The sequence below is a fragment of the Salminus brasiliensis genome, chromosome 16 (genome assembly GCF_030463535.1).
Source record: "Salminus brasiliensis chromosome 16, fSalBra1.hap2, whole genome shotgun sequence".
Lineage (NCBI taxonomy): Eukaryota > Metazoa > Chordata > Actinopteri > Characiformes > Bryconidae > Salminus > Salminus brasiliensis.
The window spans coordinates 7,974,758-7,987,349 of NC_132893.1; the positions used below are offsets into that span (position 1 = coordinate 7,974,758).

Here is a 12,592-nt window from a genome sequence, read left to right on the forward strand (position 1 = left end):
ATTTGACTGCTACCCATTCCTGTCCTCGTAATTCTTTGATGCCAGTGTTCCATGTGTCTGTTCATGCCATTTCTCTGTCTGTATTTCTTTCTGTCTTTTTTTTGTTGTTTTTTTTTCTTTGTCCCACCCCCTGCCCCCTTGTGTTGTCTTGTCCTCTTGTCCCCTCGTCCTACGACTGGCTTGCAGTGGAGACCCTCCAGACCAACCCTCACCTCCTGCTGGAGTGTGGAGGCAGCATCCCCCGTTGCCATGACGGCCTGGGCGAGACCTCCATCCCCGTGCCTGTGCTCAACTGGCAAGCAGCGCCAGCCACACCTGAGTGTGTGTAGCCATTCCTGTTTTGTTGTTCACCTCCTCAGTTTGTGTGTATGCATCCGTGTGTCTGTGTGTGCGTATGTATGTGTGTTTAGTCCTGTGTCAGCTTGTGTGGACTGTTGCGGACCTTTGTGTTGATGTTTTTAGATATTACAATTTGAATGGTTCAGTAAGAACTAGTAAGCGGATATAGGGGTAGTTATATATATTTAACATGTATTATGTAGACAGTAGAGTATTTAGAGAATATATTTGTTATGGTCATTGCTGATTATGATGAGCAGAGCTAGATTCGCTCTGGGATTTTGCAAAACTTGCAAATGCATCTCTTTACCTTGGTTTATTTAAATGCAATGGTAAGTCAATTAGTCATTTTGGAAAACATTAGTATCCTGGCTGTAATCAGTCTTCGGAAAATTCATAACTTCATTATTATTGATTATAGGACCTTCCTTTCACCACTCTTTCACTGACTTTCAGGATATTAAAGCTATAATCATTCAGCAACACTGTCGTAATTAATTTTTCTTTCTGCCATCCTAGCGGATGTAATTCACTCGCATGGGGGGATGTTTGTGGAGAACTCATACCCTTCGTCCCCTGCCTCGGTTCCTGCATTCCGTGGACCCCGAAGATCCAGCGAGGTCAGCATCGCCAGCCAGGTCTCAGGACTGGCAGACAGTTACACTGCCTCCAACATTGCCAATAGTAAGTCCACACACAAACTGCTCCTTTTCTAAGTATCTAATCAATTAGGCCATAAAGCACAGTTTACCTTACACTGAGTGACTACGATTTGTTTGGTTTTCGTCATGGTCAGTATGAACTGTGTGCGGTTTATTCACAACTACTCCCTTTTTGTTGTGTTGTTTATCTCATAGCACAAACATGCCACCTTAATCAGTCCAAAAAGCTTAGCCTTTTGTCCCAGCTGGCTCTTCCTTATACCAAAATGTCCTCAAGAAGCCCTTCCCCGAAAGTCCGCCACAGGTTGCTCAATATCAGAGTGGCAGGGTCAGAGGACACAAGCTGCTCGGACGACCTCGAGCGCAGCAGCAGCCCCCTGGGGTTCGAGCCCGCCCCTCCCCTCAGCTCCGACCCTCCGTCACCGTGCATGCAGATGGACGTAGAGCAAGGTATTGCCGGCCAGAGTGTGGAGGAGGGGTCCGGGGCCTGGCCCATAGGCCTCCTTCTGCCATTCTATGTGCCTGCCGTTGGTCTCAAACCCCTGCAGCCCTGCCCTGATCTGCTAGCTCTCACTAGCCACCACTGCAACTCTCTGCATCTTCAGACTAGTCTGTAGGTTAGGGGTGTTCGGTTGTGGTTTTAGAGGGCCAGAGTTGAGCACAGTTTTGTCATTTCCCTACTCAGGTACACCTGATTTGACTGCTGATGTAACTTGACTTGATGACCCGGTGATGATATCTATATATTCTACATTATATAATATTGCAAAATAATATTCTATATTTTCTTTCCTTTTTAGATACGTATCACCTCATGGTCCTGACTTGTAACTCACTTGCGTTTACAATTATTTTGAAAAAAAGGTTTCACTGTTCTTATAAAAGTGGAAGTTTATTCATTTTAAATTGTAGCACTCTGTGCATAAATATTACTGAATTACAAAGAACAAAGTTTATGTTCATGGTCTCCAGCCCTCCTCCTGGAGACCTGCCTTCCTACAGCTTTCAACTCCATTCCAAATCGAACACACTCTGAAGGCAGTAACAGGATGGTTCTTTATATGAAGAGACATAAGATTTAGTATTAAATATATGAAATCTATTTCTACAACGGTAGAACGTGGAAGTAAAGATGATGGTTATTGGCGTTAAAACAACCGCTTCAGCTTAGCAACAGTAAACAAAATTTTACTCATTTTAGCAGCAAGTCATCAGGTTGAGTAGGTGGATCACCAAACTGTGCTGCACTCTGGCCCTCCAGGACCAGACCTACACTCCAGTGCTGTAGCTGGTCTTCTTGTCTTTTCTTCGGCCCTCACTCCCCCCCTGTCTGAACTCATGTCACCACCCCTACCCTTTAAGTCTTCGTTAAGTCTTCATCTCCAGAACCCCAAGCTTTCTCCGTCTTTCTGGAGGATGAAGCGCCTCTGAAGATGCTTCAGATGACATTTGAGTCGTTCCTTGCTCCCATTTTCTGACTACACTCTTTGGCTGCAAACACACTGACCACCACTCCTTGCCTAGTAGGCATTATTTATTTGTAGAACCTCAATGCAAGGCTTTTTGACTTGTGTGTTTTTGTCATGGTGTCAGGCTATGGATGAAAGATTACATAAAATCTTCCCCATTCAGCCTTTGCACAAGTCAGTGTTTCCATGTTTTTTCTACTTAATCAACCTTTTTTCACCTGCCCTTCACAATTACCTTTGTTATATCTTCTTCTGACCTTTTTTGACCTGCTCGAGTTGATCTCCGAAAACTGTATTTTAGCTTCCGTTAATTTATTTTGTCAAGGCCCTGCTGAATCTCCTGTTTTTTGTCACTGATGGATCCTAAGGGTCTTTTAATCACCTACAGTTGCTGCTCGCTGGTGGGGCACCAAGCGCATCGACTTTGCCCTGTACTGCCCAGACGCCTTGACTGCCTTTCCTACCGTGGCTCTACCTCACCTGTTTCATGCATCCTACTGGGAGTCCACTGACGTTGTGTCTTTTTTGCTCAGACAGGTACTGTTACATCTTGATGCTTAAAGACCATAGCAGCTATCATTCCCCAGCAGACCCTAACAGGCACCACTGCCCCTATTCATGATCAACCTAATGTTCCTTCTCATACATAACTCCTGTTGTCAAAAATCTATCCAGAATGATGGCTTCATAGTTTATGAGAAAGCTGTATAAGCTATGGTTATTTACTAAAATCCAGAATACCTCATGTTTAACGTCACATAACTTGAATATAATTAGAATTAATGTATATAATGTTGTTTTATAATTTCCTGTTCTCAAAATACTTGAAATGTTGAGATAAAAAGTCTAAAAATCTTGGTGTCATTTTAAAATTAAATCATCTTTGTACAACTTTGCACTCAACCGTCTTTGTCTAATTTTCTCTAATCTCTCACTCCCAGGTAATGAGGCATGAGAATTCCAGTATTTTGGAGCTGGATGGCAAGGAGGTGTCAGAGTTCACCCCCTCTAAACCACGGGAAAAGTGGCTGAGGAAGAGAACGCACGTTAAGATCAGGGTGAGCTACTACGGCTGAGTCAATCAATTGATTACGCCTTCATCAGAAGTGTTATATTCTTTTCACTGTGTGGCCTGTAGACACTTCACCTGCTCATAAGGTTTCTTGTGGAGCTTGAATATGAAGTCTCTGACAATGTAATGTGACCTTCAGGTGTATGTCTGTGTTGCAGAATGTCACAGCCAACCACCGTGTGAATGACGCAGTCTTTACAGAGGACGGCATGCAAGTGGTCACCGGCAGATTCATGTACGGCCCACTGGATATGGTCACTCTAACCGGAGAAAAGGTATAGCAAGAACTGAGCTGCTCTTTACTAGCGCTCACATCCATCCATCTGTCTATCCACATCTGCTCCATCTATCTGTTGCATCCATCCATGGCAATCTGTGGTTGTTTTGTTGTTCAAGGTTGACATTCATATAATGACCCAGCCCCCATCGGGTGAGTGGGTGTACTTCGACACAGAGCTGACCAACAGCAGCGGTCGCATCTCCTATGTGATCCCGGAGAGCAAGCGGCTGGGGATCGGGGTCTACCCTGTCAAAATGGTAGTCAGGTAGGTCTTGTAACTTTTATCTTTTGTTCATCGTTATTTGGGGAAAAAGAGATACATTTCAGGGTTCTTGATGATTCTTGAATCTTGTGCAGTGATTTTTGTTTTTTTTGTGTAGTCCACATGCTCATGTTCTCTTCTCATACAGAGGTGACCACACATCTGCGGACAGCTACTTGACCGTGCTGCCACGTGGGACAGAGTTTGTTGTGTTCAGCATTGATGGCTCATTTGCTGCTAGCGTGTCCATCATGGGCAGCGACCCTAAAGTGAGAGCAGGGGCAGTGGATGTGGTCAGGTAAGCTGAAGTGCAGAAATGAAGTCAGTCCTATATTACCTATTGACCTAGAGGTGGAGATGCTGCTAACTGAAGTCTGCTCTTTAACTGTAAGGCATTAAATGCTCTGAATAAATTTTTCCACAGACATTAAAGGAGTACAGTAAAGTTATTGCAGGAAATGGTTACAGAAAAGGTTCTGTGGATTTGTAACCAGTTTCACCTAAAACACATTTTTAGACATTTACGGCAGTAAAGCAAATAGTCTGCCAATTTTTTTTTTTTTTTTTTTCCCAGTTTCACCATCACTACCGGCATTAAAAAAAATAGATGACTGTTTGCAATATTACGACCCATGATTCAAAGCATACCCCTCTCTCCTAAGTCCATACAATCCATGTATGGAAACTGAGCTTCACTGAATTCACTCTCTAAGGGAACCATGAAGAAAACAGCTTGTCTAATTGAAAGGGATAAAACGAGGTTAGAAAATAGTCTGAACTCCGTTAAAAGTAAAAATAAAATTGACAAAACTGTGGACTACAGGCTTTTTAAGGGGTGACTGTATTATGCATGCGATTTTGAAAGGACCATGAATATAAGAAAGGTGCTATAGCTAATACATTTCTGATTGTTATTAAAGCTAGCAGCTGTGGGCCTTCATTGTCTATGAATACATAATGGCTATGAATATGGAGTGTTCATGTTTATCCTTTCGTCCTGTTTAACAGGCACTGGCAAGATTTGGGCTACCTGATTGTATATGTGACGGGCCGACCAGACATGCAAAAGCAGCGGGTGGTGGCCTGGCTCTCCCAGCATAACTTTCCCCATGGCATTGTGTCCTTCTGTGATGGCCTAGTTCATGACCCCCTTCGACACAAAGCCAACTTCCTCAAGTCTCTGATCTGTGAGGTAAGTATGAAGAGAAGCAGATGAAGGGTTATATGTCCAATACAGCTGTTAAACGGAAGAAATATATTATTATTTTTAAAAAGAGACATGAAAAAGAAATTTGAGGTAAACATGTGGCACTAATGGCAACATTTAAAGCATAATACGAGAATTGGAATTTCTTGCTCTTGAGCTCACCTTAAAGTCGGGAAGTGTAATTTGTGCTTTGAGCCACCCTTAAAGGAAATGCTTTACACATGCATTGCTGGACAAGCGGAGAGCCATCACTGGAAACTGAAAGAAGCATGTGGACTGAGAAGGGAGTAATATTACAGGATTTTACACAAATATGACCCTGGTTACGCAGCAGTAGAGTTACCCTGTGCAGTTAGCAGAGTAGCAACAATGGAGACTCTATTCCCCCCATAACAGTCAGTGGGACATCAGCCTGATTCTGAAGCTGTTTTTAAGGTAAATGTTGCATAATGAGGCCAGGACACATATGACATCATACATGTATGACAGTAGGCATAAATTTGCATTTTATAAAACATTTCTATTTAGTTTATGCATCACGTTTTAATAGTATTGGATGAGTGCACTATTTCTAAGGCATACAAGTCTTAACAGCTTCCCTTTAAGTTATATCTTGTCTAAAGCCATGGTCACATGGACAATTGCTGTGTGCTTTGTGTCTTGTGAAATGGAGTTCTCCATTTTGCTGCTGTTAGCACATTAACATTAGCTAACATGCCAACCATAAACAGTAAAAACACAAAGTGAATAATTATTTCTGATAACCTGTTATTAGCAAGAGCTCGGAGCTGCACACTCAGCCAAACAGTGTAGAACTGCTGTGGTTGGATCTCTGTGGCAGTAACTTGGCATTAGCAGACTGGCTCATCAAGTGTGTTTTATGAAATGACCAGGTTTGAGCTTTCTCTCTTTCATGTGTTTGAAGGCACATATGAAGATCTTCGCTGCATACGGCTCCACAAAGGACATCTCGGTGTACACTTCACTCGGGCTGCCTCCGTCTCAGATCTACATTGTTGGGAGGCCAACAAAGAAAATGCAGCATCAATGTCAGGTGTGATGTTCTTCAGCAATGATTTCATTTCCATCACCCTTTGGAAGTCTGGGAACTTTTCTTAAGTTTAGAGTTAATCTTTTCAATAAAATAAACCTCATTTGGTTGAAGATAAATGTATAAGAGCTTTCTAACCCTTGTTCAGCTTCATGTTTCAAATCATTTGTAGGAATCAAAGAAACTGGGCAGAATTGGAAATCTGAAGAAAATTTAAGTACACAATGATGAACAAAACTGTGGGTGTGTGTGAAGTAGCAAGGCAGACAACTACCAACAGATAATTACATCATTCTTAATAGTTATTCATTTGTTATTTTATAATTTCAAGTTGCTTCTAAAATACTTAAAATACTAATGGAACCATCTGAAATATTTAAGTCAGCATTGTTTATTTTTTTAACATGAGAAATACTTTATTGACATATTTTTAAAAAATGATTTTAAATATTTGAACAGTACTCTGTTTATAGTATTACCCACTCAGTTTACGGCGATACGATGACCGTTTCATGTAGCACCACTTCATATTTCATACACCAGTACTGACTTTTTCTCCCTTCTGTTCTCCTCTTTCCCCGTCACCTCAGTTTGTCTCCGATGGCTACGCGTCTCACCTCTCCCAGCTGGAGTACAGCCAGCGCTCGCGGCCTGCCAAGGCAGGCAGCACCCGCATGGTGCTGCGGAAAGGCAGCTTCGGCCTGGGTGGCAGCGGCGAATTCCTGCGCAAACGTAACCACCTGCTGCGCACCATCTCCTCCCAGCCGACCCCATCTGCCTCAGCCACACCCTCTGTCCAGACGGGCCGGCCCGAGAGAGCACAGAGCCAGTCAGAGTTCGACCGGGAGCGAGCAGAGCGTGCCCAGAGGAGCATGAGCATTGCTGCGGGCTGCTGGGGGCGATCGGGGAGGCTTGAAGGTGGCGCGCTGAGCCCCAAGTAGTGCTTCTTAAACTGGGGTATACATCAATCTGAGCTTAGACTGGACCTCTGCAGACCCTCGGGCAGGAGTTGGGGGGAATCAGGGTGGGGTGGGGTTTGAGGTTTGAGGGAAGGGTAATAAGAGAAAAAAAAAAGAAAAGTGGCAAGCCGCATGAAACGGCTCAAGATGCGGAACACTCCCGGCGAGAGACCGGATCAGCTTTTCTAATGTAGCATGAGTGGCATTGGGGGAGGAAATTTCGTTTCATTGACGACACTCAAAACAAAAAATCTCATGCCTTAAAGCATGGCTCTGGGTCACGGAACGCCGGCCCTCGCCTCTCCATTTGATTGAATGTACTGTTTGCACCTACGCTGGATGGGGGGGGGGGGGAGTATGGACTTGTTCTACCAATGGATCAGTTCTTCAGGAATGTCACAACATTCTCCCAACTTGGTGTTCACCAACATTGTTTCCATCTGTAAATATGTGCCTCCCTCTCACGTGCTCAGGGCAGCCATGGACAAATGAGCCGGCCATGGTCATTCCCAGAAGCCACTTCTTATTAGCCACCCCCCCCACACACACATACAAACACCTCTTTGCCAATAACAAACCCTTATCCCCTTGCTATATCTCTCGCTCTCTCTCTTTCTGGAGGAGGTTCTTGTCAAAAGCCCTGCAGCATTTGGCAATAAGGACTAAAGTTTGAACCCCCACCACATCGTAACTTGTGTTTAGCATGGCCTACAGGTCATCAGAGGCCTTAACTTCTCAACAATGTATTACCACAGGATAATTAAACAGACACGCAGTGAGCGCTGCTCTCGGGCTAAAACCAAGGACACTGGCCTTTTTTTGTTTTGTTTTTTTGTGACACTGAATCTGTACTTGGCAACAATCCCTTTATCTGGCCATCTGCTTGCAATACCTCTAAGACGCCACTAGATGGGGCCTCAGGCCCTCCTGTAAACTCTTCAGGCATGCTTGTGCTGGCTTTCCCATCTTCCTGGTGCGGTATGTTGTTCCACAGCCAAGTAAAGATCCTTCCGTGTCCCCATGCTGCCGCTTTCCTCCGAATTCTTGTACTTCTCCCTCCCGGCCTGCTGCTGTTCTCATTCTGCAGTTCCAGCCCTCCGATCGAGCAGATTCAGAAGCAAAGACACATCAAGAGCTGCCTGTGCACATTTTGGACGAGGCCTAGATGGTTTTCAGCGAGCACCTGTTTTTCAGGTGGTGACAGAGTAGACAGCTGTAAATCGTCTCTGGTCAACCCCAACACCTTTTTCTCACCTGTTCTCGTTCATGGATGGAGGGAGGGAGGTGCATCACGGAGCATAAATACAACTGGCGACACTTGATCCAACCAATGGCCAAAAGCATTTCTTTTTTTTCGGAAGCTGTAGTTACTCAACTGTATAACCTCATTGTAATTTTTGCACTAGTCAATAGTGAAGAACCTTGTTACCATCTCATGTTGCTACATATTGTTATCTTGTAGTGCATGATACCTATTCATTTATGGCAGGGTTTGAGTGCGTGTGCACGTTAGTATATATCTCCAATGTGAGGATAAAAAAAAAAACAATATTACAAACATGAGAAATGTGCCAAAATAGGCAGATCATAGGAACTGAAAAAATGTCATAGGCTGTATCCAATGTTTCCTTTGTATTGTACTACTGAGTATTTGAGCTGTGTGTATATATTTTAAGAGCATATACAAGAGTGCATATATATATGCTCTTAAAATGTAGAATTACTCAGTTTTGACAGATTATGTATAATATTTATAAGATATAGATCGTTTCAGGTCATCATGAAGTCCTTTAAAAGTCAGTGCTCCAGCATACTGTTCATATGTAAGTGAGATATCTAGAACTGGTGCAGTATATTCTTTTAATCATGAGCTGTGATTTTACTTCTTTTTATTATTATTTTTTTTATTTAATGGCATGATCAGTTGTAGCCATGTACTGTATGCAGATTTAGTTTTTCGATGAAGATACTGGAGATTAAGATTCCGAGTTGTATGTTTTAATCGAATGCTGGGAGGTTTTGGATACAGCCGCTGGTTTTAAAGCGTGTTCAGGTGATTGCAAGAGAGCGTGGATGTGTCTGACTGAGGTCTGTATGGGAATAAAGAAAGTGTAGATATTGTAAAGATGTACATTTTACTACATAGGAAATGTATGGCTAAGAGTTATTTATGTAGAAGTTCTGTATAGTTCAGATATTACTGTATTCATGCCTCGCTTTGATTTTTGTCATACGCTCAAGCTGCTTTCTTAAGGACCAACGCCGTGCACACCTAAACAGCTTCTCTGTAACGAAACCACAAAAAGACACCACCGCACAGACAATCAATCAGTCTCGGACACACAAGCATTCTTTCAAACATCTTCGGAGGAACACGGATCCACCGTCCATCCATTCACAAACGTACACACTTCCACAAGCTGTGTAAAAAAAAAAAAAAAAAAAAAAAAAAACTAAGATAAACACCCACACCCAGGAAACATGTCCATTAAACAATGCATCCCACACAGGCTTGTTTATTTAATTAAACACCACTTGTTTTATTTGGTACATGATAGTGGTGGGGATTACTGTACTGAAGGGAACCGTCACCAAATTGTAATGTTGACTCCAAACTGATCACCAGATGCAATCAAACAGCTAAGGCATGTTTGCTACATAATGTGTGTTTCTTATTCTACAATAAGAGATGCTAGGATAACATTGCTAACAAACAATGGACTTATGCTGTCACCAATCTAATCTCAGTAAGTTTATTTCTTCCAGAAATCTATAAAAGGGCACCAAAAGCCTGATTTAAACAGCATGGGAGTGGACCTTATTTAAACAGAAAGCTACATTTGGAACCGCCCTTTAAAGGTGTCTCAGCTTACTAAAGCAAGTCATGCCGCTTTCTGAACCACACTGATTGTCTGAGCAAAACAGAAAAAAGAAAGATCTGGATCTGCTTGCAATGGTGATTCTTTTGGGGGGGGAACTTGGCTTACAATCTTCTGTTGTAAACAAAAGAAGCACTCCACAGATATCAAACATGCATGACTAACTGCATCTGGAGTCAGTGATGATATGAATGATCATTGATATTTTGCAGAACTGTTCTTTTAACGCAATTTAAATATGCAGGAAAGTTTGAGGAATTCAGGTCTAGTTTAAAGAAAGTTGCCCCCCCTCCATGTTATTTCATGGTTAACACAGTGATCAAAGCTTTCTATTAAAGATATTGTCCAGTAGGGGTTGCTGGTAAGCAAGTACAGCCCGGAACTAGGCTCACATTATTGAAAACACCAAGCAAAAGTCTGTGCCCACATTGAATTTTTGGTTTTTATTTATTTATTTGCTTTTAAAACTTTTGGATTTTTTTTTTATGTTTTCCTGATGTAAAATGACAAATATTACATTTTCTGCTTTATTTTTAGGTACAAAGCAAATTTGGCACCTTGACCATGTTTGAGGCATTTGTACAAAAAGGGCAGATTATGTTTTGAGTCTGATCTCATTACCTAAATCTCATGTTAAATGACTCTCAGACGGATCTGATTTTACAGAAAGCTAGTGGGACAGCACCAAATACTAAGACATTCCGTCATTCATGATGATGACATTTCAAAGATTCTACATTTCACTCTAATTGTTATGCTGATGTCATCATCTGTAATAAAACACGTATTAAATTAGAAAAGCCTTCGAAATAGAAGCATAGGATTTCCTCAGACCTTTCCGACCTCACTGTATGTGCAGTATGGTGGTTCCGGAGCCTTTCAGTAATTTCCTTTTGTCTGTAAACTGCAAAACCTCTTTGGAAAAACTTTGACTAATGAAGCAGTTAATGTGTTCATGTGTACCGTTGTCTCCAGAAGTACCTTAGTGATACAATTAGGCCATCATTGTTGGGAACCACAGGAAATTAAGCCATTCTCATGTTTCAGTGTTGAGCATAGTTCATTCACTTCTATATGGCAGATTTCTATACACACCTCCGGGTCATTTTTCAAGAATACCAATGTTCCACTTTCTAATAGCAGGTTCTGAATACACTGTCCTTTGTCTAGAGTGCCATGTAGCATCAGATATGGCCGTCAACATGTAGGAATTTGGACATGTTTTTAACCTAATAGCACAATAAGACAATAACTGTATCTGAGAATGTATTCACATTTTACTATATATAGTGGCAGCAAACTATTTTTACCATCACGTTCGCCAATTTCTGCAGTGTTACTCGTAGGTGGAACAGATTTCCCACCACATTTCACACCACGTTTAATCCCTGCTGAGTGTTCTGATTATGTTCAAATGTGTTCCGTTTCCCCCAGATGTCTGTACTTCCGAAACCACACGCTCTAAACACAACAGTAGTAGCATAGACTGTGGACAGCTCCTGAGCTTTCTGACCCCTTTAGCAGTGTGAGGCGGGTGAGAAGTGTGTTCTTTTCTGGAGCGTATTCCACAGCTCTTTTTATTTATTTATTTTTTTCCCCTTGTCCGGCCTGGTGGTCCATCCACCTGTGCTTGGTTCTGTATTGTTGTATGTAACGTGGATTAAATGCATTTGGACAGCTATGCAAATTGTTCTGTAATTTATGAAGGGCATCAAAGCACCAATCGAAATACTAAAGACTTCACTGAGACGCTAGCTTGTTTTTGACTTTCCGTGCCAACGCCAAGTGATAACTTGCAATGTTTTCTGTTAATAAAAGTGGGTTTTCCATCTTACTTTTAGCACAAAAAACACAAACAATTACCTTACTTTTTAACCCTCCTTTTTTCTTCCTTTTCTTCTTAGTGTGATTGACAACTTGTGCGCCTACAGATGCTCAATCAGCTTCAGATCTGGGGAATTTGGAGGCCAAATCAACAACTTGTACTTTTGGTCATGTTCCTCAAACCATTCCTGACCAATTTTGCAGCGTGGAAGGGTGGATTATCCAGCTAAAAGAGGCAACTTTCAGCTTGCAATCAAGGTTTTCCAGCAGAACATTGCCCAGAGCATCTCGCTGCCTCCACTGGCTTGTTTTCTTCCCATACATAGTGCACCCTGGTGCCAGCTTATTCCCAGGTAAGCAGCACAGACGCAGCCAACTGCCCACATGGTGAAAAAGACAGCATGATTCAAGAGATCAGGCCAGCCTTTTCCATTGCTCCGTGGTCCAGTTTGGATGTTCCCATGCCAATTGTAGGCACTTCCAACAGTGGACAGGGGTTAGTATGGACACTCTTGGCTGGTTTGCCGCTACCCAGCCTCATGCACAATGTGTTCTGACGCCTTTCTTTCAAGGCCAGCATTAACCTTT

General features: G+C 42.4%; 1 protein-coding gene across 6 annotated transcripts in view; it reads left to right on the top strand.

Moving 5' to 3' along the window:
- The window catches only part of LOC140536350 (membrane-associated phosphatidylinositol transfer protein 2-like), a 77,087-nt gene extending 65,220 nt beyond the window's left edge, over positions 1-11,867 (top strand). For 3 of the 6 annotated variants that reach the window (XM_072658078.1, XM_072658080.1, XM_072658084.1), the window contains 11 exons: positions 187-321; positions 859-1,023; positions 1,197-1,451; positions 2,859-3,007; positions 3,412-3,528; positions 3,701-3,817; positions 3,939-4,087; positions 4,233-4,382; positions 5,093-5,276; positions 6,217-6,345; positions 6,933-11,867. In XM_072658078.1, coding sequence (XP_072514179.1) covers positions 187-321; positions 859-1,023; positions 1,197-1,451; positions 2,859-3,007; positions 3,412-3,528; positions 3,701-3,817; positions 3,939-4,087; positions 4,233-4,382; positions 5,093-5,276; positions 6,217-6,345; positions 6,933-7,283 — 1,901 coding nt within the window. In that variant the 3' untranslated portion in view covers positions 7,284-11,867. The remainder of the gene's footprint in view (positions 1-186; positions 322-858; positions 1,024-1,196; positions 1,452-2,858; positions 3,008-3,411; positions 3,529-3,700; positions 3,818-3,938; positions 4,088-4,232; positions 4,383-5,092; positions 5,277-6,216; positions 6,346-6,932) is intronic. The other 3 variants (XM_072658082.1, XM_072658081.1, XM_072658083.1) reach the window with 3 other exon arrangements.
- Positions 11,868-12,592: the final 725 nt, after the last annotated feature.